The 27,751-nt window shown below is 42.2% G+C and overlaps 1 protein-coding gene and 1 long non-coding RNA gene across 6 annotated transcripts in view; one reads left to right on the top strand and one right to left on the bottom strand.

Annotated features, from left to right (window-relative positions):
• LOC143147471 (uncharacterized) overlaps window positions 1-3,982 on the top strand; it is a 31,679-nt gene extending 27,697 nt beyond the window's left edge. For 4 of the 5 annotated variants that reach the window (XM_076312722.1, XM_076312719.1, XM_076312723.1 and 1 more), the window contains 4 exons: window positions 126-221; window positions 1,403-1,755; window positions 1,886-2,211; window positions 2,459-3,982. In XM_076312722.1, the coding sequence (XP_076168837.1) occupies window positions 126-221; window positions 1,403-1,755; window positions 1,886-2,211; window positions 2,459-2,775 (1,092 nt within the window). In that variant the 3' untranslated portion in view covers window positions 2,776-3,982. The remainder of the gene's footprint in view (window positions 1-125; window positions 222-1,402; window positions 1,756-1,885; window positions 2,212-2,458) is intronic. The other variant, XM_076312721.1, reaches the window with a different exon arrangement.
• A 7,860-nt stretch (window positions 3,983-11,842) lies between these two features.
• Window positions 11,843-16,527, bottom strand: LOC143147300 (uncharacterized). The gene is made up of 2 exons (XR_012992230.1): window positions 16,393-16,527; window positions 11,843-12,388 (listed from the first exon to the last, which is right to left on the bottom strand). It is a non-coding gene; the product is annotated as an uncharacterized LOC143147300 (long non-coding RNA).
• Window positions 16,528-27,751: the final 11,224 nt, after the last annotated feature.

The following is a 27,751-nucleotide window of genomic DNA, read 5'->3' as shown; positions in this document are numbered from 1 at the left end:
GCTTTTACGAAAAAACGCGACACTATCAATCATACACGGTTTCCAATCCCTGTAGAAACGTAGAATCCTAAACGCGTATTGTACGTATCGAATTGAACGAAAATTGATGTTGAATTGCATTGCAGGACGGAAGCCCGACGAACAAATCGGTACGTAATCGGCTGCAAGCGCATCGCGACGAGCGATGTGGGCTAAACGGGTTGCGGAATATTGGAAATACAGTAAGTATTGGCGGCGACAATTTAACCACGAATAGCGGTACATCCGCTCCGATAACACACGACCATTGGTACAGTAAAGTCGCTCCATAATTAAAAGTCTAGGGGCTCAAACGTTACATACGGAGAAGGCAACATTTTTTTCCTTCGTTGACAACGTCGAACTTAGAAAAGAACAATAAGCGAAAAAAAAAAAATAGAGTGGACGAGCGCTTGAGGTAGCCGGTACAGATCAAAGGCGTATCGGTGAGACTCGTACTAATTCAATTATAACATTTTCTTTTTCCTGAATAAAATAAGACCGAACGCAATATATTTTAAACTATATTTACATGTTTAATTAGTAAAAATAGTTATTAAATAATTAAATATAATCTTAATAACATTATTGCGTCTAGTCTTATTTTAATCGGAAAAGTGTTACAAATATGAGAGTGAAATTTTCATTGAAAAATAATTATTATTAGTGAGAAAGTTTTGCTATCGTATTAGTACACTGTTGTTACACTATAATGGATGTTGCCTATGCTATGCATCCATGGCAGTGTATGTGTATGCATTGGATTGTCGATTGTCTGCAGTTTCTATAAACACACGCTGTGATTAGGCATAATAGTTAGGTTTGAGTAAAGTTCTAGTTAAATTCTTATTTTGGTCGCCGTGAGACTCAAATCGAGTTTTCACACCCGTTATACTCGTCCGTTGGCGGTTGCCTCGATGTGTTTATAGAAAAATAATTGACGATTCAATGTTTATGCATACATTCCCACGAATAGGTAGCTATAGGCGACACCTATTGTAGTGATAGCGGCTATAGTTTTTTGGGAAAATCTTAGAAATTAAGGTCAAGTGACGGTTATATGTATAGAAACAAGTTGTTTAAAATATTGATTTCTACAACATATTCAAAAAGATCGATGAGATCTATCCCCTTTTTAAAATAATTACTCTAACATTAAATATACCTTAGATCCTCTCACCCAGATATTCGATAACGTATCAGATTACACTGTACGCTCGTTAACCGAGCTCCAGATTGACATATCCCTAATAACAAGGATAACAATTTCATTTAAAGAGTAAATCTCTTTTTCATATATGGAGAGACTTTACAGTATTCATTATTTTTCATTGTTTTTGCTCAATAAACGAATCTTATCTTTTCGCCTTTTTTTTTTTTACAGTGTTTTATGAACAGCGTGATTCAATGTTTGAGCAATACAAGACCGTTGCTGGAGTATCTATTAAACGAGCAATACCTGGCAGATATAAACACCACCACGTCCAGCATGAAGGGTGCCCTTATTCAAGCGTTTAACCAGGTGATCCATGAATTGTGGGAGGTGGGTGGTGATCACGTGGTGAACACGACGGCGCTGAAATCTCAGATACAGAGATTCGCGCCACGTTTCATGGGGTATAGTCAACAAGACGCTCAAGAGTTTCTCCGATATTTGCTCGAGGGGTTGCACGAGGATGTGAACAGAGTGACAGTGAAGCCACAGCCGATACACACGGATATTCCCGAGATGTACACGTAACTGATTGTTCCATGATCATCAGAATTTTAAATCCCTTTCACTAGAATTATCTTTAGTTTCGTCCATCCGCAAGATAATTAATCGCTACGCATCTTTCTAAAGTGTCGCATGATTTTCTGAAAACAGGGACAGCCAGAAAGCCGTAGAGAGCTGGAAACGTTATCTTCGCAGCGAAGATAGTATGATAGTCGACGTGTTCGTTGGTCAATTACGCTCTTCATTGCGTTGTACTTCCTGCGATCACGTGTCGGTAACGCTGGATCCTTTCTGGGACTTGAGTCTGCCGATACCGGCCAGGAGTGGCACGGTCAAATTGAGTCAGTGTCTCGAACATTTTACCCGAGAAGAGGTTCTCGATGGCGACGAGAAGCCGACCTGTTCAAAGTGTCAGATGAGGAGAAAGTGTACCAAAAGTTTCAGCATACAGAAGTTCCCGAAGATCCTTGTTATTCGTATCCTTTTTCAAACAAAGCCTCGATCGCTGGAACAGAAACAGCAAGCTGACAGGGCGTGAAAGTACAAATCCGAAATAATCGAAGTTGGTCTTGAATATCAAATCGAGTCATTTGATGTATTTTTGTCCTATGGAATAGGTAAAAGTGACGCAAGGTTTAGTAAAAAGCCTGCGGGCCATCTAAGTATCATTGGTTGGCAATGCGTTCGAAAGATATTGTATTTTCCTTAACGGAGCATTTCCAGACTTAAAACGTTTCTCTCCCATGGAACGTTTTCGCGGCAAGCTAAACGTAATGGTGGACTTTCCATTGATGGGATTGGATCTCAGTGCCTTTGCCGCCCCAAGAGTTCCGGGCTGTACATACAATTTGTACGGAGTCGCGAACCATTCGGGTACCACGTATTCTGGCCATTACACCGCGTATTGCAAGCATCCCTATTCAGGAGAGTGGCACGAGTACAATGACAACCGGGTGTCCGTGGTTCCAGCGCGGTCGGTTGTTTCCAGCGAAGCCTACGTGCTGTTTTACGAACAGCAGCCTCACAGCTCTCACTTGTAACCTTACGCCATGTTTAGAGTTAAACGACCATCTTGCCTCTCGATACCTCAGTCCAGCCTAGTGTAATAAATACTACTTTATCGTGTGGTATTGAAAAGCGACTAAACACTGAACGACAAACCGGGTCGCCTTCGGGTCGAGCAATACGGAGCGCGTGTATGGTGTGACATTGGCGATTATCATGTCCCCTTGAACAGATTTGTTTTTCTTCGGGTGTAGACTCTACATGGTCAGAGACGACCTCTCCTCTTCAGCTTCTTTAGAGACCAGACGCTTTCGTGTATTTTCAAACGAGATAAGAATGCAAGTAGACCTCCAGCGTATAAGAATGCTTTAAGTGAATCAATATTTTGGAAACATCTTGGCCAAAATACCGTTGATGAGGATTTTAATCATCGTGCGTACTCTTTTCAATTTATTTTTATGCTTTTTTTTTATAGAATATACGTCTATTATGTGTTTTAAAGACGAGATTTGCCAGACACAAAAATATACATATATATACATATACATATACGTATGTATGTATGTATGTATATGTATATGTATATATATACTTCGGTATTTGAAGAAAAACGAAGAGTAATCATGTCTTCGCCAAAGATCACGTATACGGAATAAAGCGCTTCGGATGTCTAGTTACTTTTGAATAGACGATATAGTAACATCTATCCTCACACTCTTCACCTGGCAATCTACAGCTATTTACTTTTGTAAAATATTTTGTTTAATAATATATCACAGTCAAGAGTTATTTATTTAATTTATGGAAAGAGAAAACTGATAAAATATTAATATATTCGATATTGACGAATATAATATATATATATACATATATATATAAATATATTATTATACGTATTACATACCAATAAAAGTAACACAGATTAAGGAAAAAAATAACGAACAAACGATATGTCTTCTTTTTCGTGGATTTGATCAAATTCCCGCGATATCTTCTTTACTTTTCCAGCTTAAAAATAAAGTATGAAACATAAATTTACTGTAACAGACAGTTGCGAAAAATGCCATGGCCTAACGATTCTGTAAAAGTTACACTTTTTTTTATCGTCGATTCAAACGTACTATACGATTTAAATGCGATATCATGCCCGGTGAAAATATCGTCTGAATGCGCTCTTTTAAAAATTTCAAATTGCTTTTAAATAGTATGTTTAATTGAATAAAAATCTCCAAAAACTCAATAGACCTATTGGTATTAATAAAATGTGTATTGTTGTAAAATACTAAATTTTTTATCGATTTCGAACAATTTGATTTCCGTTATAATGAATGTGATTAAGATTCGTTTCCATTAGTGGTATATCGTTCGTTGCAACAATTTACAATGTTATTTCGCAATTCGGTTTTTTAGTTTCTAAAATTTAATCGTGAATTGTGGATATATTTACTTTTTGGATCGACGAATGCTATAACTAATCAAACGGCAACAAGATGAACCGAACTGACACCCGGAAATATGCAACCCGTTGCGCTATACAAGTTTTAAAGAAACATCTCGTATGCATTAACCTCGTGATAACAGATGGTTGCGCAAGCGCGTGTATCCCCTCCACCGCAATAACCGTCGCGCTCGTCGGTCAATTCGCGCAAATCCTGCTGCTAAATTCGCGATACAGATGGCGACGTTGCGCTCATTCGACTAGCTGCCACGCGTGCCACTGAAAGAATGGAATCGTCGTCTCGTCGCCGGCTTGTGAACATCGTTTCCCCTTTGTACGTATACACTCTATCTATCGTGGTGTGCGCTGAACGTGCATACGTTCACACACACGTGCTTCGGGGTGGGGGGAGCTAGGGTTTCTAAATCCCTCGTTCTTTCTCCCGCGAAAAGAACGGGGTTTTTGCGATCCGGGTGGCTGCAGTCTCTGTGCCGCGAATTCGCGAGGACACGAAAAAGTGCGGGCAAGACGTGAATACTCAGTGCACTCCGCCGGAATATGTGTATCGACCACCCGCCAGAAGTTCCATCGTGCATCCGGCCGGTTCTCGGGAAGAAGAAACATGCTCGTTCGCGAGTGATCGTTACGTCTGGCGGTCGTTTGTCGTTTGATCGTCGAGACGGCTCGATAGTTTTGAGATTCAGACTTGAGGGAGGGAAGCTCGGTCTGTAGCGATGGGAACGATGTTCTCACGAACGGTGTCCACAGCTTTCGAGAAAGCATTTAAGTTCTCGTGAAGCAGTCTCGCACTGCTTGACGGACATATCTCCGATAGTGCATAGAACGTTTTCGGTTCGTGTTAACACGTTGACCGTCGGAAATAGTATTCGCGAAACTCTTCGCAAATCGCTCTCATCGTTACTTGCTCTTCGTTTCCCTTCTCTCGTGTTTGTTGTTGATTTCTTTCGTGTATGTTTCCACGCGTAATGATTCGTAATCGTTCGTGAGCAACGTGGAGTACACGTATTCAACGATCGCCCTGAAGTCAAAAACGTTTCGCGCGTGTTGTTCGCCGCGGGTCCGTGGGTTTCGCGGTACATCCCTGGCCCCCGTCGTCGAGGTGGTGGGACACACGACGTCGACCGGCTAAAGGAACGAGAGAAGGCACCGGGTATGCGTGAGGGCAGTGATCTCTCAGGGAGCGGCGACCTGACGTACGAACCAACGAACGAACGAACGGTGTCCGATAGATACAGGATGTACAGGGTGTCGTTTATCTTGACCGTCATGATGTCTCGGTCGCTTCGAAGGTTACAGAAAAACGTGTAACGAATAAGTTGTTCGTTTCGAAAAGATAAATATTACGATTAACGACTTCTTCGTCTCAAGGTCATTTTTATACGAGATTTCAAGGTCAAGATAAACGAAACACTCCGTATAGGGTGTTCGATAAATCGTAATACAAGAAGGGTGCTTCGAAACAAGAGACACAGAGAAAGCGAGCCGGAAATATAAGAATAAATGTTTTCATAATTTTGATATTATGACTGCGAGCTGACGAGGACGGTGTTCTCAAAAAGTAGTATATCTCAATCGGTATCATCCTGACAGACGAGCGCAATTCAATGTATTGCGACATCGTGATATTGTAATCTCGAAAAATAAACAACCCGATACTAACCGTGCCGATTGTATTCGCACTTTAGGGGGTATCCATATTAGTTTCAGGATCAAAATTATTCTATACGGAAATCACCGCAATCAATCTGAAAGCATATTATTATACTATACTTTCCGCTCGCTGTTTTGTATCACGATTCACTGGGACGTTCTCCGTATCTACGCTACAACGTTCTCTCGTTCTCTTTCATTTGCGATTTCTACGGATTTCCACGTTTCGAGAGCGGCTCGACGGGATGCAGCGACGTTCCTGACGACGAGGTAAAGATCTGTCGTATAGCGTATAACCAACTTACTTTATGTTGTGTCGCTTTTTAAGTTCAAATTGCGCCCTTTATCTTTTCCGTTCTATACGTAAAATTAAGACAGTCGCTGATCCTTATTCTATTACAAACATGGTTTTAACTTATTTATTTTGTTTAGATAAAACTATATAGGTACATTTTATATATATATATATATATTTTTTTTTTCTCTCTGGAAATAGTTCGATTGAACGATAGTTGGACTGCTTCGCGGTAATATTTTCATTTTATTCGGGAAACAAGATTTCGATAACTTTCAAAGATCGATTCGTAAAAGTGCCTCGATCCGGCCGATAGGCATTGCAGTCCTTCATCGTCTTCACCGAACTTTTCCTCCCCATGTTACTGCACGGGGCGGGGCCGTCGCGATACATCGAAAGAGAAATTTTTCCGGCGGTTGTTGGCCCAACCCTACGAATACGTAGGGTGTTTCCCACATGAATGGCAGAGTGGCAGAGCCACAGTGTGCAAGCAAGCTGCAGCCAGCGCTGCAGTAGGCCTGTGGGCCAAGGTTCTCTTTCTCCCTTTTCTTCCTCCCCGTCTGTCTTTTCCCCTGTTCCTTTTCAGTTCTTCTTTGTCTTCGGTGTTCTCTTTATCCCAGCCACTTTTGCAGACGGTAAGCATTTTCATCCTTTAATAGAGAACCGAAGACAATTCGTACTCTGAGATTTTATTACACATTTCCACGGAATTTTATTCAGCCATTATCGTAGTTTCTATTTAATTGCTCGATCTACGGTGGTGGATCACGAGTAAGGTGATCGGGCTGGTACGGATTTAAAATTTGTACCGACTTTAAGAGAAGAGTAAATCCAAGTGCACGAAAAACAAAATTACCATTTCTCCTGTATCCCTCGTATTCATATTCTTAACCTTTAAGTAGACCCGCGATGATTCGTCTAATTTCCAATATGTTCTTTTAATTGCGAATAAATACTATTCCCCCTTCCCCCCTGTGTCTTTGCGTTGTAAATAATGTACATAAATTTTCGCGAACTTAATTGACAAGTGGCCAATTCTTAGCGGATGAAATTTCTAAAAAGCAAATATAGAATATTCGGCACGTTGTTACATTAATGCAGTTAATTGTTTTTAAACACAGAATATAGGTACATTTTATTACTCTCGATATCACTCTCTCATATTGCTCACAATGTTTAAAGTAATAGTTTTGACACGAATGAAATTTAGAAATTGGTAAGTGGGATTAGAAAAAGGATTTATTTTATTTGAAAGTTGCGCAAAGGCGTGGTATTAACCGTTCCATGAAAAGAAACACCATCTTTGAATGTGTCGTATGTTAAACCCATCACTTCCTGGAACGCGCGTCTCATTCCATGTTTCTGAACGTCATCCCTGACATATTCAGAGTCGAGCGTGCCGAGGATAGGTAACAGCCCTTAATTCCTGAAATATCTACTTGTCCTCGTAGCTGTCTCCGTTCGATCTGAAACCTGTGACAGTTCAAGGAGTAAATTTTGTACAATGATTTTTAAATTTCAAACGATAAATCGAAATCGTCGGTTCACTTGAAAGTGAAACAGGTAACGATTTTTGAAGAAAGTGCATAGCGAGCAGGTCTCGCGTTGCATGTTTTCGGTGATCGAATTTTGAAAACGACGTCGTGGGCGTATAAATTTTTATCAATGCTTTGAAATACAAATTTTTACATTTGCGTTATATTTGTACGATATTATTATCAACGAATTGGCAAGGTTTCTTCTAAACGAAAATTGGTCCGAATACGATATTTTTCAAAAGCGCGCGCTTATTTCTAAAATTCAGATTCTGTTTTACGTATAATTTGAATAATCCGAATAATGTCGTGTTTGGATTCATTTTCATCGGGAAATTCCCGCGGACTCGTTGGTAACACTATCGTAAAAATATAATGAAAAATATAAGAATTGTAATTTTTGATAATGGATCAAATTTGATCGCGTGTGGATATCGTATAACTGTCGGTTGAAACCGCAGACCGCTCACGCTAAATAAATATAAACAGTGACGGGGGCTCTGTTACTTGAATCCGGGATCAATTTAAAGTGCTATTCTGGTCTAGACGGTCGTTTTCGAGTTGCTCGTTGCGAATTAAATAAAAAAAAAAAGACTGTCGAACACTTGTGTATTCGCTTATACGTACCTGTTTCGAATAATTGAATAAAACGACATCGAAATTTCTGCTCAGCTAACAATACCGATCGAGTGCCTCCGAATTAATAGTTCGAAGTGTTTCTACTTTTATTTACGTGAACGTACACATCGTCTGGATCAGGATAAATTATATAATACCGAAAGTAAATATTCTTCTTTCGTTCTAATTGGTCGATGTTTCGCCTTTTGCTCGTTTCCCGTATGCCCAAAGATGCACCAAGATGCACAAGATACATTTTCATATTAGAATTCTTTGCGAGACAAAATTCAACTATTAATTCTCCCCTCTACTTCTGGCACGTTACTTCATTTATCTCTATACATACACTATTATTGCGAGTTCTTTTCGCAAATAATCAACGAAAAATATTATAAGTCTTCTTTCGACTGCGAATCGTTCCTCAAAATGATTTCAACGTTCGATAAATAATGTTGCTTCGAAGGATCGCGCTGAACGCGATATAATTACAAACGAATGGTTGTGAATTGTACGCAACGATAACCATCCGTGACCGAAGCCACTGATACAATAAATGTCCGTCGTTGGTTGCATACGTCTTTCGGACGCGAAATGAAATGTCCAACGATGAGCACGTGATGCATAACGTGTTAAACGATACGAGAAAGGTACGAGGCACGCGAAACGGATTGCACGTACACGATACATTTACCAGAATTCGTCACTGTGCGAGGAAAAGTATCGAAATACGGTTCGATTGGTCGTTACGATCGTTGGCGCACCATTTTCTAGCCCCTTTTACCGAGCAATTTTTCTTCGTTTCTCTAGTTTTCGTTTCACATTTCCAGTTTGTCGTTTTCAAGTCGAGTGCAACGACCTACCTAAACGGATAGATCGCTCTCCGCACCGGTTAACGCGTTCGAGCTTTTTCAATTGTTTAGCACCGATACGTTTTAATTCCCGGATGCAGATGCACCGGTGCCCCCTCCATTGGTCGTTCTATTAAGGTCCCCGAAGCTGACAGGCGTGGCCCCTTTCCCTTGGAAGGTTTTTCATGAGGACCCACCTGGTCTTTCATTGGCTGCGACCTAAATGAGAATTTTTCCGATACGGCCCTTTGGCCCGGCCCTCACTTCCTGCATTTCCTCTCTCAATGGTCGCAACGGTACGTTCCACCATGACTTTCACCGCGGTGACTTTTCATTCGTTAAGAGACAAACTCTATTCACAACAATCGGTACTGCGTTATATCAGCGATAGTTACCGATATAAGTCGTTATACGTGGTACAATAGTTATTACACGTAGCATCAGGTTGTTCAGAAAGTGATTTCGTTTTCCAAAATGGAGAATATGTAATTTAATAAAATGTCTATACGCTCTAAACAAAATCGTGTTTCGTTTTCGAACAACCCAATAATAATTATTTTTTAAGTATCTCTCGAATGAAATGAAAATAATAAAAAAAAGTACTTACTGGCAAAACGTAAATGTTTCCTTTTTTACCAGAATAGCACGTATCGTACATTGAGAGCGGAAACACTTTATTGTACAGTGTATTTGAATACCTAACAAGCGACTTATAATACGTGCTATTACAGAATGAAAGAAATATTTACGTCTTTTCAAAGGCTTCTTCCTTTTTCATTTCATTCTGGAGATACTCATAAATAATTATAATTACTACCGATATTTATATTTTCTAACCGAAGATTAATGGCGACTATAGAGCATTTAATGTTTGATATTTCCGGGACTGATCTTTTAACACTAGAATCGCCGAAATCGAAAGTATTGTTCTTTTGTATTAGACCGCATACGTACCTTCGATATTGTAAATGGGAAAAGGGCAAATTAATTTTCAAGTACCATTAGTTATCCATTTTCATAATTGTTCACCAAAGTGAACCGTTTGTACGCAGACACCGTTAGTAATCGAGTAATTTTTAAAAAGAAGTTTGTAACAAGTCAAATCGACACCTTCGGTAGTTCCAGTGTTAAATCAATTTTTATCTTTTTTTGTTACATCGATCTTGAAGAAACTGTTCGAAAGGTTAGAAATATTAAGAACGACTTTACCGTATTAATATACAATAGTGTTATTTTTATGCTTCGTTGACTCGTTAGTAGATAACGTAAGTCCATCGTCAGTCGCGCGTGGTAGATAACGTCGAGGTTCGCTCAGAACCAACAGTTTCGGAACGTAGTGGGGATAACTCTTTGACACGATGACAGAGAATCGTGTGACACTTTGACAGGATTCACTGTACTTACCATCTTGCAACCTCGGAGCGTAACGTCGCGTTAGCGAACAAATTTTCGACACAAGCTCGCCGATGTTCATGCGCGATGCACATATGCACACCTGTGCATCGTCTGTGCATCGCAGGTGCGTGTTTTCTTTTCTCTCGGAACGAATATCGTTCGGCCCCACAGAAGAATCGCGTTTTTTCGCTTCAAGCCTTCATTCCTATGGAATGGAACAGGTGCATTCCAGCAAGACGCGGTTCCGTTTCGTTGCACCATTTCCGTGCATTTGTTGCAATTCGTAACCCAATCAGGCGCATTAGATTATCATTTCGTCGGGTTTCGAAGAAATTTGACCAACAAATATTCGAGATCGAATTTCACGTTGCGACGGACATTAAGATTTCATACGAATGCGATTTATGTTGAAACGAAACTAATTGGTGTTTTTATATATACGGTGTATATATAGTTACTGTAACTTAACCCAAATGTGACGTACTTGATTTAAAATTGACCAAATCGCAGGTGACTGTATTGAAACAAGAATTATTTACACCAAACTTGTATTTCGTGCGATGAGAATAGGTTTTTCACGTAGAGTTCTTACCTAATAATTGGAAAAATAAATTTTACACGTCTCTAGCGTATCCCTATTTTTATTATTTCTTTCGATTACTAATACACTGGCATTGACTCATAATCGAACGAATCGTGAAACATTTTATCGTTTTTGAAAAAGTATATAGCAATATAGTGCTGCAATTCACGAAGAATTAACGGTAGGATGTAATTTATGTTTTCGTTTTAAAAATCACAATTTGTATGCACACGATTTTTCTTACGTAGAGTACAACTTTAATTTTCAATAGATTTCACAACTTACATACTATACTTTACTTTTACTTTATTCGACAAACTACATAAATTACATTTCAATTATGTGCTCTCCTTTCTTCAAAATCAAGTAGCCATAAAAGAATGCAAGCGTGTCGTAAATAAATTGTAATCGTTCTCGTTTACGATTCTTTCGTCGTAAGACGATACAAATCAAATTAAAAAAAAAAAACAGATTTATTAGTTACGCGGTGCGCTACATTAGAATTAAATATGAAAATAGTCGATGCAAATATATCGTTGATAAACGTTTCCGTCATTAATTTATACAAAAATTTATATATATATATTAAAAAACCTAAACCCCACAATCCTAAAAAAAAACAAAAAAGTCGACTATTTTCGTATTTAATTTCAAATTTTCTATTCTTATTTTCGTATTTAATTTCAAATTTTCCATTTTTATTTTCGTATTTAATTTGAAACTTTCCATTGTTATTTTCGTAAATGAAATGTGAACGCGACAAACGATTAAGACACCCGAATATCTCCGAGTTAGGAGAGATCGCAGAACCACCGAATTAAGTGGTTTTAAATCGCGAACGTGAGCAGGTTTTTCACAAACCGAAAGCAACGAGGCAGCCGTAGAATCCGCGGGGCCGGCTACTTGCAGTCCGATCGTACACGTTCAACGTTGTTTTCTTTTTTTTTCTTTCTTTTTTTTCCGCGCTGAAACGCGCACGTACGAGTGCACACCGCATACACAGACGCGGCCGTCCGTCTGATGCTAGGTTGAGGTTGCCGGAGGCCGCTTCTCATCGTCTCTGGCTCGTCTAGCCGCACCAAGGTGTACGCTCCCGTAGTCTGCGAACGAACATTCGTGCACGCGCAAACACGAATGCTCGCCGCAGCCTGCGGACGAGGAGAGACGACCGGCCAGCCCGAAGGGGAAACAGACAGAGCCACATGCATTCAACCGGTATTACTGCACTGCATGCATGTATCCGGTCGGTACAGTATCGGGACATCCTGTAAGTTAATGCGAATTTTCTGAGAGGATGACAATACAGTTGACCCGATTGGGCAATCGTAGCGCGAAACCACTGAGGAGATTCAGTTGTAAAGAACGTGGACAGAACTTCGTTTCGTAAGTTGGTGTTTCCCAAACTTCGATCTCTCGTGAATACCGCGAAGAAAAATTCTCGTAGAATTAGAGTACGAATTTTGTGATTTATATTGAAACTGCTTGTTAAAAATATTCCCACACGGTTGCATCGTTAACGGATTCCCGTGGATTTTCTTGAAATATATTTAACGCGATTTAAGAGTAAATATATTTTCTTTTTATCGAGTATCATTCCGGCACGACTGTGGCATTGTGTAAATACGAAAAATTCAATTAAAGTCGTCACTTTTTATTATTTTTAACAAACCTAGATTCCGAAGCGACGTATAAGTCCAAGATAAAGTGATCAGATTATGCGAACAATTTCGGCCATTTTAAATATTCAAGTTTTTTAGTAATTCTCAATTTTTCTAATACGATTACTTTTATCTGTTTTTGGAAATGTCAACCAATGGCACCGTTACAGTCCTATTATTAAAAGGTATGAATTAAGCCGTTTTAGTATGTATCGTAACAATAATTCTAGTTTTTCAGACAAATTTTATTACACTCGCTCTTCGAACGATCGAACTAAAGTATGATAAAAGTATTAATAGCGAACACTTGTACGCCACTCGTTACAAAATGAACTATAATACAAAGAGAAAAGAGTAGGGTTATCGTTAAACGAGAATAGTTACTCGGAGAAACTATTCATTCGTTAATAGTTGAATATAATTTCATTTTGTTGTTCATATTGACAATTTTTATCGAACAAATAACGGGTTAGAAATTGTTTCTTTTGTCAGCTGTTTGAAATTCAAGGATAAGTTGTAATTAAGTTCAGTCTCTGAATTAAAAAAAGTAACTCGAATATTTCAAGTATTCGAACAATGGTGCACGTATTACCCACACTGCCCGTATTATCTCGAATTTCTTTATCCACGAGAATAAATAAACAAAAATAGATACTCACGGCAACTGAATCATCGTATCACTTACGTTGCATTTGCACCGTGGTACGTTCTTTGTGATTAGTTCAATAAAATATTGTTATATATGCTACGGTTCGTTTTTTTCTCAACACAAACTTGTATGTATACGACTAATAGTGGACTATGTACAAACATTATTAATAATGCAACAGAACATTATTCTTCCGATGTATATATATTTTTAATAAAAATATTTTCCGTTAGACATAAATTTCCATCGAACGAAGGAACGGTAGGTGCTATTTAGCAGATTTCAACCGATAAAATTTCAAAGATTATTAAATGTATTAATCTCAATCCCTTTAGGGATGTACTATCTTGCTCCGAATAAAAGTAAATTATACAAACCGATATTGACACGGGTCGTCCATCGGGCTAGCGACAATTTTGCGTTCTCGTATCATTAAGAAATGAATTATGAATATTTATACACAATTTTAACGGTTAGATCTTCTATGTGACAGTGTAGGAAATAATTCAAAAATTAAGTGAACACATATATGCTAGTTGAGACGATCGTAGGTCGAGGAGACGACACACTATCTGTTTAGCCCGGCGAATCATAATTTTCGCGTTATATCTATTGTTTGTTGCTGTATCGAACCACCCATTAATATCCACAACGATGTATTAGGTTTTTTGGAAAGTCATTTCATTTTTTTTTTTCGGTGCGAATGAAACACGATTTTTTCTTTATGAAACACTAAGAAGACAAAGAATGTAAAGAATGTTACCAATTTTAGAAAAATAACGCGAGAAATACGAAAAGTAAAATTTTGTATACTGCACGATTATTTTATATCGTACGTCGCTGCTAGACGTATACTATTAGCTTGTTCGGAAAGTCATTTCGTTTTTTTTCGGTGAAAATGAAACACAATTTTTTTTAGAGCGTATAAACGTTTGATTAAATTATATATTCTCCATTTTGGAAAACGAAATCACATTCCGTACGATCAAAGAATAACAAGAAACGTTCTTAACGGAGAACAATAATTACCCAGATGTATAAACGAAGAATATACGCGAGAATATAAACTCGATTGAATTTCGAAAAACCAGTTTCAGTGACGGGACAATTTGAAAATTCCAAGAAATATTCCCCCCGTTCGTTATTTCCAAGGAAAAATGAAACCCCTCGTGCGATGAAATTGCAGCCAGTAAGCGAACGGATGAAAAAAAAGTAAAGGAATAATAATTTTTTTCATACGCGAGATCACGAACTTTTGAAACACCCCTCGTACACGAGGTAAATTTTGAAATCGCACCCCGTCTAGAGTAGGACGAGATGATATTTAAGAGGTTGGAAACGGAGGCTTCGGAAGAGAGAGATAAAGAGAGGGGTAAGAGGAACGAGCCAGAGAGAGAGAGAGAAAGAGAGAAGGAGAAAGAGAGAGGTTCCTCTGCGTCCGCGGGGCTTCGGTGTCAACAGGTTTTATTTTTGCTCCGCGAAAAGGCCAAGGTCCTCTCCTGCCCCTACCGTGCATACCCAAGTCCCCTGCCCGCGCCCAGCCCGTTCCACCGTCCCCTTTTCCCTCGCCATCGGCTCCCCTCCATCGTATCGTCTACGTCTCCTCGACAAGTGGGGGGACTCCCGGGGGATGCTACGAAGAGAACCTTCTGGATTAATGCCTGTGCCACGGGAGAGTCTACTCTCGGATCGGTCCAAAGATTCTGCGGGGAACAACGGTGGTCCGATAACTTCCTGACCCCCCCACCACCTTCGGTTGTACACGATCGGGCTTCCAAGTTGCTATTTTAATAACAGCCCGAAACCACTAACAAACTCAACGGATGATTCTTGTTCGCGCGAGACGATCACGGGCAGGTGGACGATCCTATCGCCTAAGTGCTCGCGCAAGGACATCTGGACTGTGAACCGATGCTCCACTGGGAGATTGTACACCTAATTTTTGAGACTTCGTATAACTCGAGGATCGTTCCACACCCGTTGGAATGTACATACGAGATACATACGAACGATGTTCGATGACTGTCGACCGTGGTCCGATTACACGGTGATTGAAATTGTTTTTTTTTTGTTTTTGTTTTTGTTTTTTTTTTTTTTTTGTTTTCTTTTAACGCAAAAAAGAATATTCCAAAAGGTGTGTACCCAGCGCGAATTTCCCGATTGGAAACGATCGGGAAGACCCGAGAGTACTCCGCGTAGGTTCGATAACGCAGGTTCGAGGGTGGCCAGCGATAAATTCCAAAGAAAGCAGAGCGTATGCAGCCGCAGCCTCCCGTGCGCGCAGGCATCGCTGGCAGGAAGATCGCCGCGGTGAGACGATTGGCCCTCTGGCGGGGGTGGTGAGGGCAGAAACTCTGACTGAGGGACCGAGAGAGGCACGGAACACCGACCGCGGGGGAACGAAGAAGACAGGAGGTTTCGCGCGAGAGAAAAAGAACGGCAGAAAACACGCGAGAGATAGGGGTTATATGACAAAGAGGAGCAAGCGAGAGGAAGCCATAATGTGCACCGTTGGATCGAGGGAGAGGCAGAGCAACAGACGGTAGTGCAAGCATATAGGATAGTGGAAAAGAATGAGACGAAAGGTGGAACGGAAAGAGAACGAGCAGTCTAGGTGTGTATTCGGGAGGGAGAATTGAGTGAGACATGGGTAGCGATGGGTACGAGACGTTTCGAACCGGCTTGTTCGTTGCTCGTGTTTACGAGGGTTACGGTAACTTCAACGGCCTTGAAAATATCGCGAGTCGCGTTCCGGAGAGAAAACAATAAAGGAAACTACGAAAACCGAGATCGTGGATCGATCGTCGCGCGCGTTATCGAGAAACGTGTCTCTCCTCGCGGTGAGCCTTGCACGATTTCTTTCCAAAGTGTTACCAATTGTCACGAACTTCCAGCGATTAAATTAGCACCGTGCTTGGGAATTTTCAATCGGAGGGTGAACGGATTTAATAAAAGTTCTTACACGAGCCCTTGAAAACGGACACTTCGAAGTCTCTTTGTATCCGAGAATGATCGTTGTATAGGGTATCGCGACATTTTTCTTAAACTTGCCCAGGCTTCACGAAGCGAATACCAGGTTCGCACCGATTCGCGTCTCCTGAAACTGCACGAAAACTGGCAACAGGCGGAACGACTAATAGCGCCCATCGCTAGACCGAGGTGCAGACCGTGTTTGGTGGGAGAAAGAGCAAGAAGCAGGGAGCACGGTGAACAAGGACAGGTAGACAATCAAAGGAGTGGGAATCGTGCGAGAGGGGACAGGGAGGCGGGAGAAGGACTGTCGGGAGGATAGGAGCGCGAAGGGGGGAAGAGCATGAGAGGAAGAGGGAGTAGAGAGTGCAGCGGCCCGGCCGCCTATGCTCCGCGCGACTATAGGCGGTCCGGCTAGGCTAGAGTCCGCGTATAATGTATTCTCGAATATCGTGCACTCTCTCGTGATCAATATAAGCTCCGACGCGGGCCGGAGATGCACGAAGACCCACCTCCTCCTTCCTCGGCCCGCCCGGACGATGTTTTTTCGTGCGGAGTGCAACGCACGCTGGATCGCGAGAACTGCACTCGCTCCCCCTCCCCCTCCCCCTACCGTGGCTCTCTTCCCCCTCCCTTCGCTTCCCTTCGCCCCGCTCCGTTTCTCGGTCCCTCTCTCTCTCTCTCTCTCTCTCTTTATTCCTCCGGTGCTCGCTCGTTCTTTCACCCTCGATTATCCGTGACAGTGTCGAAGCGGCTATCGAAGGAGGGGGACAACGATGCAGCGGGAAAGAATGAATATTATTAGGTTAAGTGCATACGAAATTCTCGTTTCCCTGCACGCGGGCACGGTAACACGCGACTTACGCGATATTTAATTGTCGAGAATAAAGTTCTTCGAGCAACGTATACGCAGCGTGTGTCGCATCTCGTATTCCAAGAACCTGATAAAACGTATGCGCGACTTCAACGAGCATGGGTTTCATTTCTCTGTAGATCGAAGACAAAACGATGAAAGAGCGATCTTTTAATTTCTGTTCGAAAAACATATTTTTGGGCAAAACTAACTTTCTCGTGCATTACGAATAGCGAATGCGACGAAACGAAGTTTTAGGTTTAAAAATTCTGTACAATGGATCGATAACGTCATTAATACACGTAGCGTTACATTAATAGTAAATTTTACCATTAATGCAAATTGTAAATTTTATCATTAATACGAACAGTACGATTTAACATGAATACAAATAGTACGAATTACCGTTAACACAACGCTGTGCATATTCGTAACATTATTGATCGTATCGATTGTTTAAAAATGCTTTTAGACTTTAGTTCAAACTTTACCAATCCGCGACTGTCATTCGTCTCGTGTTTTTATACATTACTTCCAAAAACTACTTTGTCTACGCATGTTTTTCATTTTCAAACCATCGTTTATCGATGTCCTTGTCGGAGAACTATTCGGTTGTTCGGAAAGTCATTTCGTTTTCTTTGGTGAAAATGAAACACGATTTTTTTTAGAGCGCATAAACGTTTTATTAAATTATATATTCTCCATTTTGGAAAACAAAATGACTTTCCGAACGACCAAAGAATAACAAGAAACGGTCTTAACGGAGAACAATAATTACCTAGACATATAGACGAAGAATATCTATAACGATAAACTCGTTTGAATTTCGAAAAACCAGTTCCAGGAACGAGACATTTTGAAATTTCCCAGAAATATTCCCCCGTTCGTTATTTCCAAGGAAAAATGGATGATAAAATTACTCGTGTGATAAAATTACAGCCAGTAAGCGGACGGATAAAAAATAAAGAATAATTTTTTTTTCTACGCGAGAAATGATTAAATGATATATTCTCCATTTTGGAAAACGAAATGACTTTCCGTACTACCCAATATATTCCCCGCTATCGTGTACGCCGAGGTTCGCGCTTAACTGTTGCATAGGGTGGTTCGATTGCGGTTGGCAACCATGTTTGGGAATCGCTGGTGTAAATTTTGGAATTTACGTGCGCGGTTTCCACACGGGCGATTGATTTTCAATCGGCATTGCATGCTCGATGATCGCGATGATACTACACGGGGCTTCGTATAATTACTCGAGATGTTTGAAATAGGCGCGGAACAATGGCCTTAACGTTGCACCGAAGCGTGATCGACGAGACTCGGGGCTCGCCCCAAAATGTTCTCGGCTCGATTGAGCAATATTCACTCATACGAATCAAAGTTTGAGCTCACACTTGGCGCGCACCTTTGCCGACACTTCGTTCCCGTGCTTATTGACTCCTGGTTGCTTTACGCAGCCCCTTGATCAACCTTTCGAGAGTAATGAAGCCTGTGACGACAAATATTTAACATACTCGGACCCAGCCTCTTAGCGGACTCGCTTTATGATCCCTCGCCCGTGATCTTCACGCGCAATTAATTTTCACTGGGTCGTGACCATCGACCGAGCCTTACAACACTTTGGGAATTCCGTTCGATCGAGGCGTTTCAACGAACAAGAATCGTTTCGACGGTGCCGTGTGCGGCCCTGTCATCGTCGTCGTTCAATCATCTTCGTCGAAAGTAACGCCGGTGTTCCCTCGATTTCAGGATCAATATATGCCGGAGTAATCCGCGTTCGATCCTTCCTTTCAATCTCGGCTGGTTCCCTTTCCTTTTCAAGATCGAGGCAGAAAATAAGAGAGCAAAAAAGAGGAGACGAAAGGGCAGGGAAGAAGGAGGTAAAGATTGGGAAGCGGGGCAGCCAGAGAAAGAAAATTGGTAGCGGCGGACCCGTGCACGTTCCAGAAAACTGGCCGCCATGTCGGCCTCTACCGCCCCCACCACAGGAACACGTATATGCAGCCAGCCACGAGATATCGTCCGTTGCACTCTTCAAGCTCTCGTGTGAACGCTCCGCGTGCTCGCGCGCGTGCATGTGTGGACGCGGTCGTTGTATGCTCACACGCATCTACGCCGAGCCGTACGCATAGCCGCACTCTCCGAGACCGTGAGAGGAGGGACTGGTCCGTCCGGCGTGCAGAAAAATAAAATCGTTAAGTGACATTCTGTTGTTACGCCGTATATCGGTCCTACCGAAAAACGCCGTGAACCCCGCCAAGCACGGAGTTCTCTCGTCGATCTGTACTCGCTACCTCGAACCATTTCGAACGTAACGTCGCATGATCGTGCCACGAGTAACTGCTCGACTCGAACCGCCAACGAACGCCCCGAGTTGGACATCTTGGTAACTAAACTCGCACGGAGAGGGAGAGGAGAATCCGGTAATCGGTCGAATAGCTACTCGATTCGTCTATCGCGTACGAGCTCTGCCAGAAACGAAACTGGTTCGCCCGGTTTGCTGGAAACTGAAGCGATCGAGTAACATTCCGGAACGGCGCAAATTAGAAGTATCCTATGACGTTACGGTTTCAGGTTACGCGCAAGCCATTAACGAATTAATATTTATTGTCGTAGAGTTACCGGTGCTGCGTCCCGCGGCGATCAAGACCGCGCGCCGGACTTTTATACACGTTCAATTCCTTACGCGGATACTGTTTCGTTACCGACGGGATTATTTTCTCGAGCGACCGAGAACGGATCGCGCGTGTCGACGGTCAAGTTCATCTTCGCTTCCATTGTTTCGCGTTGCTTCTTTTTAATAATATTTACAGAGGCCACGTTAGTCCCGATAAACCATCGAGAGGAAAATGTCTTCCCTACGTTCCTTCCCGAAATCTTGCTCTATTCCACGTAGACGCTCCACTTCGATTTTATAAATAGGTATTACATACCGACTACACGGTACAGGGTAACGGAGAGATTCGCGAAGTGAAAATTAGGCAGGGTCACAATGACCCTGTCGCGGGCGGGATTTTCGATGCACGCTGGCTGATTTTCTAAGGCGACCTTAGGCGGGGGATAACGGGCTGTCTCCCACTCGTTGCAACGAGCTGGCAACGCCATTGGCAAGTGGCAACGCTGGCTGCTAGGCCGTAGGAGGGGTAACAGCGAGACTATAGCGATGCGGAGTGGGGTCGACGATCCCCTACTGGTTACGCCACTGGCACTGAATTTTGCACGGGCAAACCAGAGCTGCGAAACAGAGACGGAACGCGACAGACCACCGACTAAAGGGTGTGAGAGGGCAAAGACAGAAAGAGAGAGTGAGTGCGCGAGTCGTGTACACGGTGTGCGCACAGGCCCGCGCGGGCGAGGGAGAGAGAAGGCAGCCATGTGCGCTCGAGACAGTCTCGACTCTCTGCATCTAGGAACATTCGGCTCGTTCTCCTTCGCGCCGAATTTGTGCTAGCGTGTAAGTACGTTTACCCTCTCGAACCTCCTTCTACCCCTCGTCCAGGCAACCTCTCTACTCGGCCACCCTTCCTCCTTCACCTCCTCCACCTCCTTCCCCTCTATCTCTCCGTTTCTCCCTTCAACTTTCCACCCCCGCGGAAAAGCAAATTCTCTCCGTGTCACTGAACCCGGCCGTCTGACCCCGTCGTTAGGTTTTTCCGCACGAGGTGCCTCGACCTCCTCCGGAAGTAGGATGAGCGGCTTCTCCCTTCCCCGATTTTCGTATCAGGAACCCCTTCGCACGGTTTTCGCTAGACAATCGTCTCGAATCGAGCCCTCTTCTTACACCACTTCGCTTTTCCGAGGCAACGGAACGCTCGATATTTTGAACCAATGCGGGACACACAGAGCTGAAATATTTCGAAAAATCTTCCATCTCGGTACGCGTTCTTTTCTACGTGCTAAAAGTATTCCGTAACATTCGGATTAATAATTCCGATCGGTAATCATTTACGGCGCAATTTCGTATCGAGTCTAAAGGGGCACCAAGAACGACTTAAATCTATGTTTATATCAAAATTTAGACTCTATAGGGCTCATAACGTTTCCGGCAAGACCGGACATTCGAGATATCGGCCTCGGTGAGAGGCAATAAAATTCTTCTGTACCGAGTAAGCTATACCCTACCGTTCCACTCATTCCCCTGAAAAGGTCGAGAGCTAAATGATGCGACCCCTAACGCGTCTGGAACACGAATGCACCCCGCGGTTGATCATTGTCGTTACGAAGGTGCAAGCTTCGCTCCGGCCGTTTCGCTCGTTCCTTCGTTCCTCTCGTCCGCGTTCCACCGTCCATCGGTTCGTTCGCTCGTTCACCCGGCGTCCCACGGCACGCAGTCTGTCGCTGTCACCGACCAAGCTCGCTTCTCGCGCAGCCCTGGATTCGTGGAACGAGTGTACGCGACACCGAGCCACGTTTCCCACCGAATCTCGCCAATCGGTAGTCAACATATTTTCGCTCGTAAATCCTTTGTTAAAGTGCGTCTTCTGTATCGTCGTATCGATCTAGATTAAATTCGTACAGTTTTCAATCCTCGATACCATAGAACGCAAACGCGTTTCGCGAGAAAATCTCGGTGTCGTGTATCGTTTTCATAATTTCTCGAACCTGGTAATAACCTTTTATTCCGATTCCGTATCTATTACGGGGTTATTCGAGAGTCACCTTGAGCTACCTCGAATCGCTCACGCGTTCCAGCCGGTCGAGTTCTTTGCCCTCTCGAGTGTCCCAGCCTTCCCCCAACCACCTTCAGTCCAATCACAGGGTACCAACCTCTGCTCCTATCAGTTCTCGGTTGCATTCTCCCTAAAACAGTGTGTCCCCTCCTTCGTTCGTACTTCTCTCAAGACTATTCCGGAAGGCACGTTAGGCGAGCTTTCCACTTCAGATTTTTCTCGACTTCGAGTTCTCCTCGAAACACGGTTCGCGACGTGCACGCGTCTGCCGCGAGGGTGTTATGGGATCTCTCGTCGAGTGACATGGGTTTTGGCAAGTGGCAGTGTCTCCTTGGCGGATTGGAAACGCCGATTTCTCGTATTGCTGTGTATCATCGTGTGTCGCGATTTGTGATCGGGTGTGTGCGTGCAGTGCGACCGTGTCCTCACAGTGAATGGCCGTCGTGTGTCCTGTAGGAGCCCAGTGGATAGCCTGGAATACCTGGGCCCGTTCAACGGAAGTTGCCGAGAAGGTGCAATGGGAATTAAGGTTTCAGGGGTAAGTGATGGATAAGAGTGGAATATTGTTTGGTGAACGACGACGATGAGTCGACACTTTTCTTCGTATTAACCGACACGGACTATTGTTTGGTCATTGGCCGGAGACAGTTTTAGGTGGGCCGTTGCCTAACGTTAAATGTGTAACCGATGCAAAAACACTGGCCTATGAGTCGGAATTGCGGATCACGAGGGGTTAACGAGAAATATCGCTTTTTCATTTTTCCGACGCCTGGAATCATCCTCGTCGCGGTTCTTTGCGGTCGATGTTTTGCGATATCGTTTTTCATTTTCTGCGGTCACCGCGGCATCTGATAGCCGCCGTATATTCCGGCATCGATAATAAACGATCGGTGTAAATTACATTAGCTCCTGTTCTCGTTTCGTTGCATGTGGTACCAGCCGATGTGCGCGAACAGTTTTCTCCTATGTCTTTTTCCGTAACGTATTTTAAGGAATCGCCGGATCGTGAAGTTCTTCCGTTCGTGCCACACCTGCAAGGTCTTCTACGCTTCCACGATGTAAACTGTTTTATTTCGCACACGTAATAGTTCGTTTCTCTTTTGCAAAGAGGAAAGATCAATACTCTCATGCACCTACCTACTACTGTTTCGGTACTATAAATTCATTAGATTCGTAGCCGTGTTCTTCCATTCTGTGCGTCTAGTACCACGACCGCGATCATATTAAATAAAAAGAAACATGTAATTTTATCCGAAAATATTTGATCAGTCGGTTATTAAGAAATCATCCAAAGTCGAATTAGGAAAGAAGGTCATGAATGTTTCTTCAACTTTGTTTATGACAAGACCATAATAAGACACTCGTAGACCTTGGGCACATGCGTCCTTCGTGGATACGATAATAATAATAATAATAATAATGAAAGTCGAATTTTTTTCTTTCGAACATTCTATCGGTTCACTCGTGTTATCTACGTAGCTAATGGAAAAAACAGGTACGTCTACTAATTTTTATTCAATTATCTTGATGTTTGAGTATATTCCCGGCATAGGAAATCAGCGGAAAACTCATGAAAGAATAATCGTGAAAATGAACCGTCGGTAACATAGCTTCGAATTATCGGAACATATTTATGGATTATTTATGAATGCCATTAGGGGTCAGTAAAGTTATTTAGCGTTAAAGAAAGCACACGATCTTCGATGTGTTTTTGCATGTAAAATTCTACATCGAAAAGGAAGGAAGTATTTTTCGCCATAGAGCGATAAAATTAACCTTAACCTCTTGCTGGATACATACGGCCGGGGTCAATGACATTCCCTGTTGTTTCATTTCCCCTCTCGCGCATGCGCAGCATTTGACAGATCCGTGCAGTAAAGATGTTTCTAAGAGAAATACGCGTATATCGACGCCAACATCCTTTGTCGTGGTTTATAAATCTGATTCTCTTTTATACGCAACGCTTCTAGCTATGAAACGCGAATACATCTGTTGTTCTCGGTCGTAATTACGAATGAAAAGATTACAGTGTAATGTTCGAGAACACGACGCGGCCTTTGCTGCGGCTAGATGCTCGTTTCCGGTACTAGTAAAGTCAAAGCAAAGCTATTTGCCGTTTCCCGAAACGAAGAAAGAAATTCATCCTAGTTTTTTTGGTCCTCGATTCGAATCGAAATTGTTTCTTTGTGTATACTCTGTTGTTCGGGGAAGAATAACGCCAAAGGACGCCTCGAGAGAATCTCGGCGAGTCGTAATTTAGTTCCTTGTTCGAAAGATAAGAAACGACAAGAAATGCTTGGAGAGGTAACTGTGATATTCCATTGTGTTGTGTTTTCCATATCGCAAGGGGCATTGGCATTGCTTCCTTTCTAGAAACAACATGCAGTACTCTGTCAGCAATGTGTTGCAAATCGTGAATGAGATAACAAGGAAGGCATATTGTACCGTCAAGTGCGCGATAGATACGATATACGAATGCAACGTGAACACGGGCCAAGACATAGTATACGTTTATATAATATTTTCATTATCGTTACAATAGAATAAGAACACATTTTAAAAGTATAGCCCCTTGCTTTAAGGACACCCTGTATATATATTTACTGTAAAAGAAAACTCATTTTCGTTAATCGTCTATCGTTATTTTAAATCCAAATAAATTGTCTATTAAAATTCGCAAATCTAAGTTCCACTCGATCGACGCCATGTTAATGGCGCGCTGTACTAAACGCAAGTTAGGCTAGGTCAAAGCAACGCTAAGACCATTTTGTGTTATATTTCGCATCATCCGCGGATCAAATTCGTACTGAATCAAAATTCAGATCGTGCTGATACCGTACTCGTATCTATACTGAATTTAGATTTGAATTTGGGTTGGGTTCTATCGAATATCAAATACAGATATGTAATTCCAGTTTAATATAATTTCCTTTCTCTATCGATATGTAAACAGTACGGATCATCGGTGTCAACAATAAACATAAATCGTTGGAATAGTATGCGGAACGATGAAATTTTCGTATTATTTACTTTCGCGATGAACGGTTCGCGTGTTTTTGCACGCGTTTCACTTTTTCACGATGAGTTTTTTTTTCTCCCCTTTTCCTCATCACGTGGCGGCGTAGATCGATCGAAACAACGTGCGCTCGACGGGAAGAGAGACGAAAAAAAAACTAAAGCTCGACTGGAAGACTGATAAATGCGCGGGAATTGAAGATTTATCGTCACACTCTTGGCACTCCAGCGCATTGTCGTTTAGCTTCCGATAAGTTATCGGTGGTGATTGTTTCGAGCAAAAAAGAAACGAGTCGCGATGATTCAGGCTTCGCGGCTGGTTCGGTGTCTTTTTTTTTTGTTTTTTTTTTCTATTTTCTAACTGTTTTTTCTAAACTCGTGACATTGTCGTGCCGAACGTAACGGACACGGGCACACACTGAGCGCGTATATACATATATTCGAACCAAGCGACCTCTGTTTGTTTTATTAGAGCCGACATTCGATCCCTTTCTCGGCACGTAACCGTTTCTTTTGTCTTCAACCGTAACGAGGAAGATTTTATTTGTCACGGATGTCCGTTTTAAATTTGAAGCTACGTTCTAACGAACCGTTAAATATGGAACGTTGTTTTGCGATAAGAAAACTGACGCACCTAGGATGTAGGTACTTTGCGAGATGAAAGTAAACGGTGACTGAAGAGACTTGCAAGACGTCGTAGCAACAGTAGCGAAACTTTAAGAGAGAAGGTTCAAGGAAGGGACGGAACCGAAAAAAAAAAAACATCAGCGACCGAGATCAATACCTCAGCAGTGCAATGCACTCTCGCGTTCCTCGTTGTAACGCGATTGTTCCCGAACGAAGAAACGCGTGTCACGATTAACGAACATTTTGTACTTTCGATCGCGAGTGTATAGAAATCACGGGCAACCGGAAAAAGCGAAAGTCGATATTTTACCGCGAAAGAGGCAGAATTAAACGTAAGTAAGCTTGTACGGGTTGATTAATTGAAACAGTAGGACAAAGAAAATCGTAACGCGTGTAGAATATACGTACAAGGAAGCAGGGAATTGGCGAGGAGTTTCGGTCGCAATTAAGATGGATATTTTCGTGGCGCTGCGATCGCTTCGAGAAAGTCGCGTGTAAACGTTCGCGTATCGATGATAAGTAAACGATTCGTAATTGATCTCGGTCGCCTTTAACGGTACAACGCGCGTTTTCTAACGGTACTTTGAGATATTACGTTGCTCGCGTAACCGACGTATCTTTACGATTATCGTTCACTCGTGTTCTTCGACGGTTTTTTCGACCTCGGTCGACGACCGTTGTGTTTTGCCAAATATGCGAGTCAAAATAAGCAGAAGAGACGCAGAAAGGCCGAGGAAACGGGAGAACACGGAAACGGAAACTAGTTCCGGCCAAGATCAATACCTAAGTTGTGCAACAGACTGTGTGGCGCAAGCCTTGTGCCTTGCGTGTGCTTCGTGCGCGTGCAACGCCTCGTTGCGACCGGTGCAACGTGCAATGCCACGATTTGCCGCGTCACGGATACCCGCGCTGCCTAGTCTCATCTAGGCGGCTATTGGCTAGGTCAGTGTGATCGGTTTTAATAGGTTTTATGCTTATTAACAACAACAATAACGTTTTTATTACGTCGTAAAAGAAAAAAGAGGTATACGCACGGAATGATGTAAAAGGTGATGCTCAGCTGCGTTACTATAGAACCTAACCTATAACGGTACAAAGCGCGGAAAAGTTCCGGTTCTTTCGTAAAATTTATTCGGTCCACGAATAAGTTGAAAAGAAAATCAGAAATTTTTACGAAAAAATTAGAACGTATTTATCGTTACGATTGTAATTCGATTTGCTCTCGTTCCTAAATGGGACCAAATGATACGATAATATTTTGCGCAAATACGACTCCCAATTCTTCGTATTTTTAATAATGCACTCTTTCGTACGAGTCTTCGTTGAGCGACGAAAACGTGAATAATATAATATAACTTGCTGCAACTTTATCGTCGTAAAATGTCAAGCAGATTGTATCTAAGGTCGTCACTCATCGTATACTCGTTCAGCCCAACGAAGCCAATAGAAAGCGGAATACTTTAGTAAACCATTGAATATGTATACATCGCTTTACATAAGTTTAATACTATGTTACGTTGAATATTAAGAAATAGTGTTTTATTTTCCCTGGTAGCGACGAAGATTGTATTTCCGCCATTGGCGTAGAGAGAAGAAGAAAACGGAACGAACAAAATTGCGAATATTGAAAATTTACCGTTAGATCTAGAAAAAGAAAATTCGATTGAAATGCAGGTGGATTTGCGAGACAATAATAGTCTCTTTTTGTTCAACGGTGGGATGTCTTCGAGTTCTTGAAAAAATTGAATGAAAAACGCAATCACGAATAGATGTCTCTGAAATTTCGCATTATTCTCCAGGAAGAAGACGCAACGTTCGATCGATTGTTCGCGCGTGCTCGATTTAGTTATATCGTTTCGCCATTTTCGTGAATTTATTTTTTCACGTACAACGATTACTTATGCATCTTGTGCCCGTGCAAATACGCAGCTGTTTGGTATCGCGTTCAGCCGTAAAAGGAGTTACGTGATGCCGTAAAATTTCAAATGGCGTGGCCGTGATTTTTACTTATCTTCATCCGGAAGACGTGCCTTATTTTTTTGTACACTTTTCTTTAAACTTGCATCGGTCTCAGGACACGTTACGAAAACTTGAATCCGAAAATGAAACGTGCCGAAAAACCGAAATCCCCTCTCACACTCTCGTTCACGATGAGAATTTTCAACGCGTCCATTTTGCGTTTCTAT

The sequence above is a fragment of the Ptiloglossa arizonensis genome, chromosome 5 (genome assembly GCF_051014685.1).
Source record: "Ptiloglossa arizonensis isolate GNS036 chromosome 5, iyPtiAriz1_principal, whole genome shotgun sequence".
NCBI classification, from domain to species: domain Eukaryota; kingdom Metazoa; phylum Arthropoda; class Insecta; order Hymenoptera; family Colletidae; genus Ptiloglossa; species Ptiloglossa arizonensis.
This window is presented reverse-complemented; position numbering and strand designations above follow the sequence as displayed.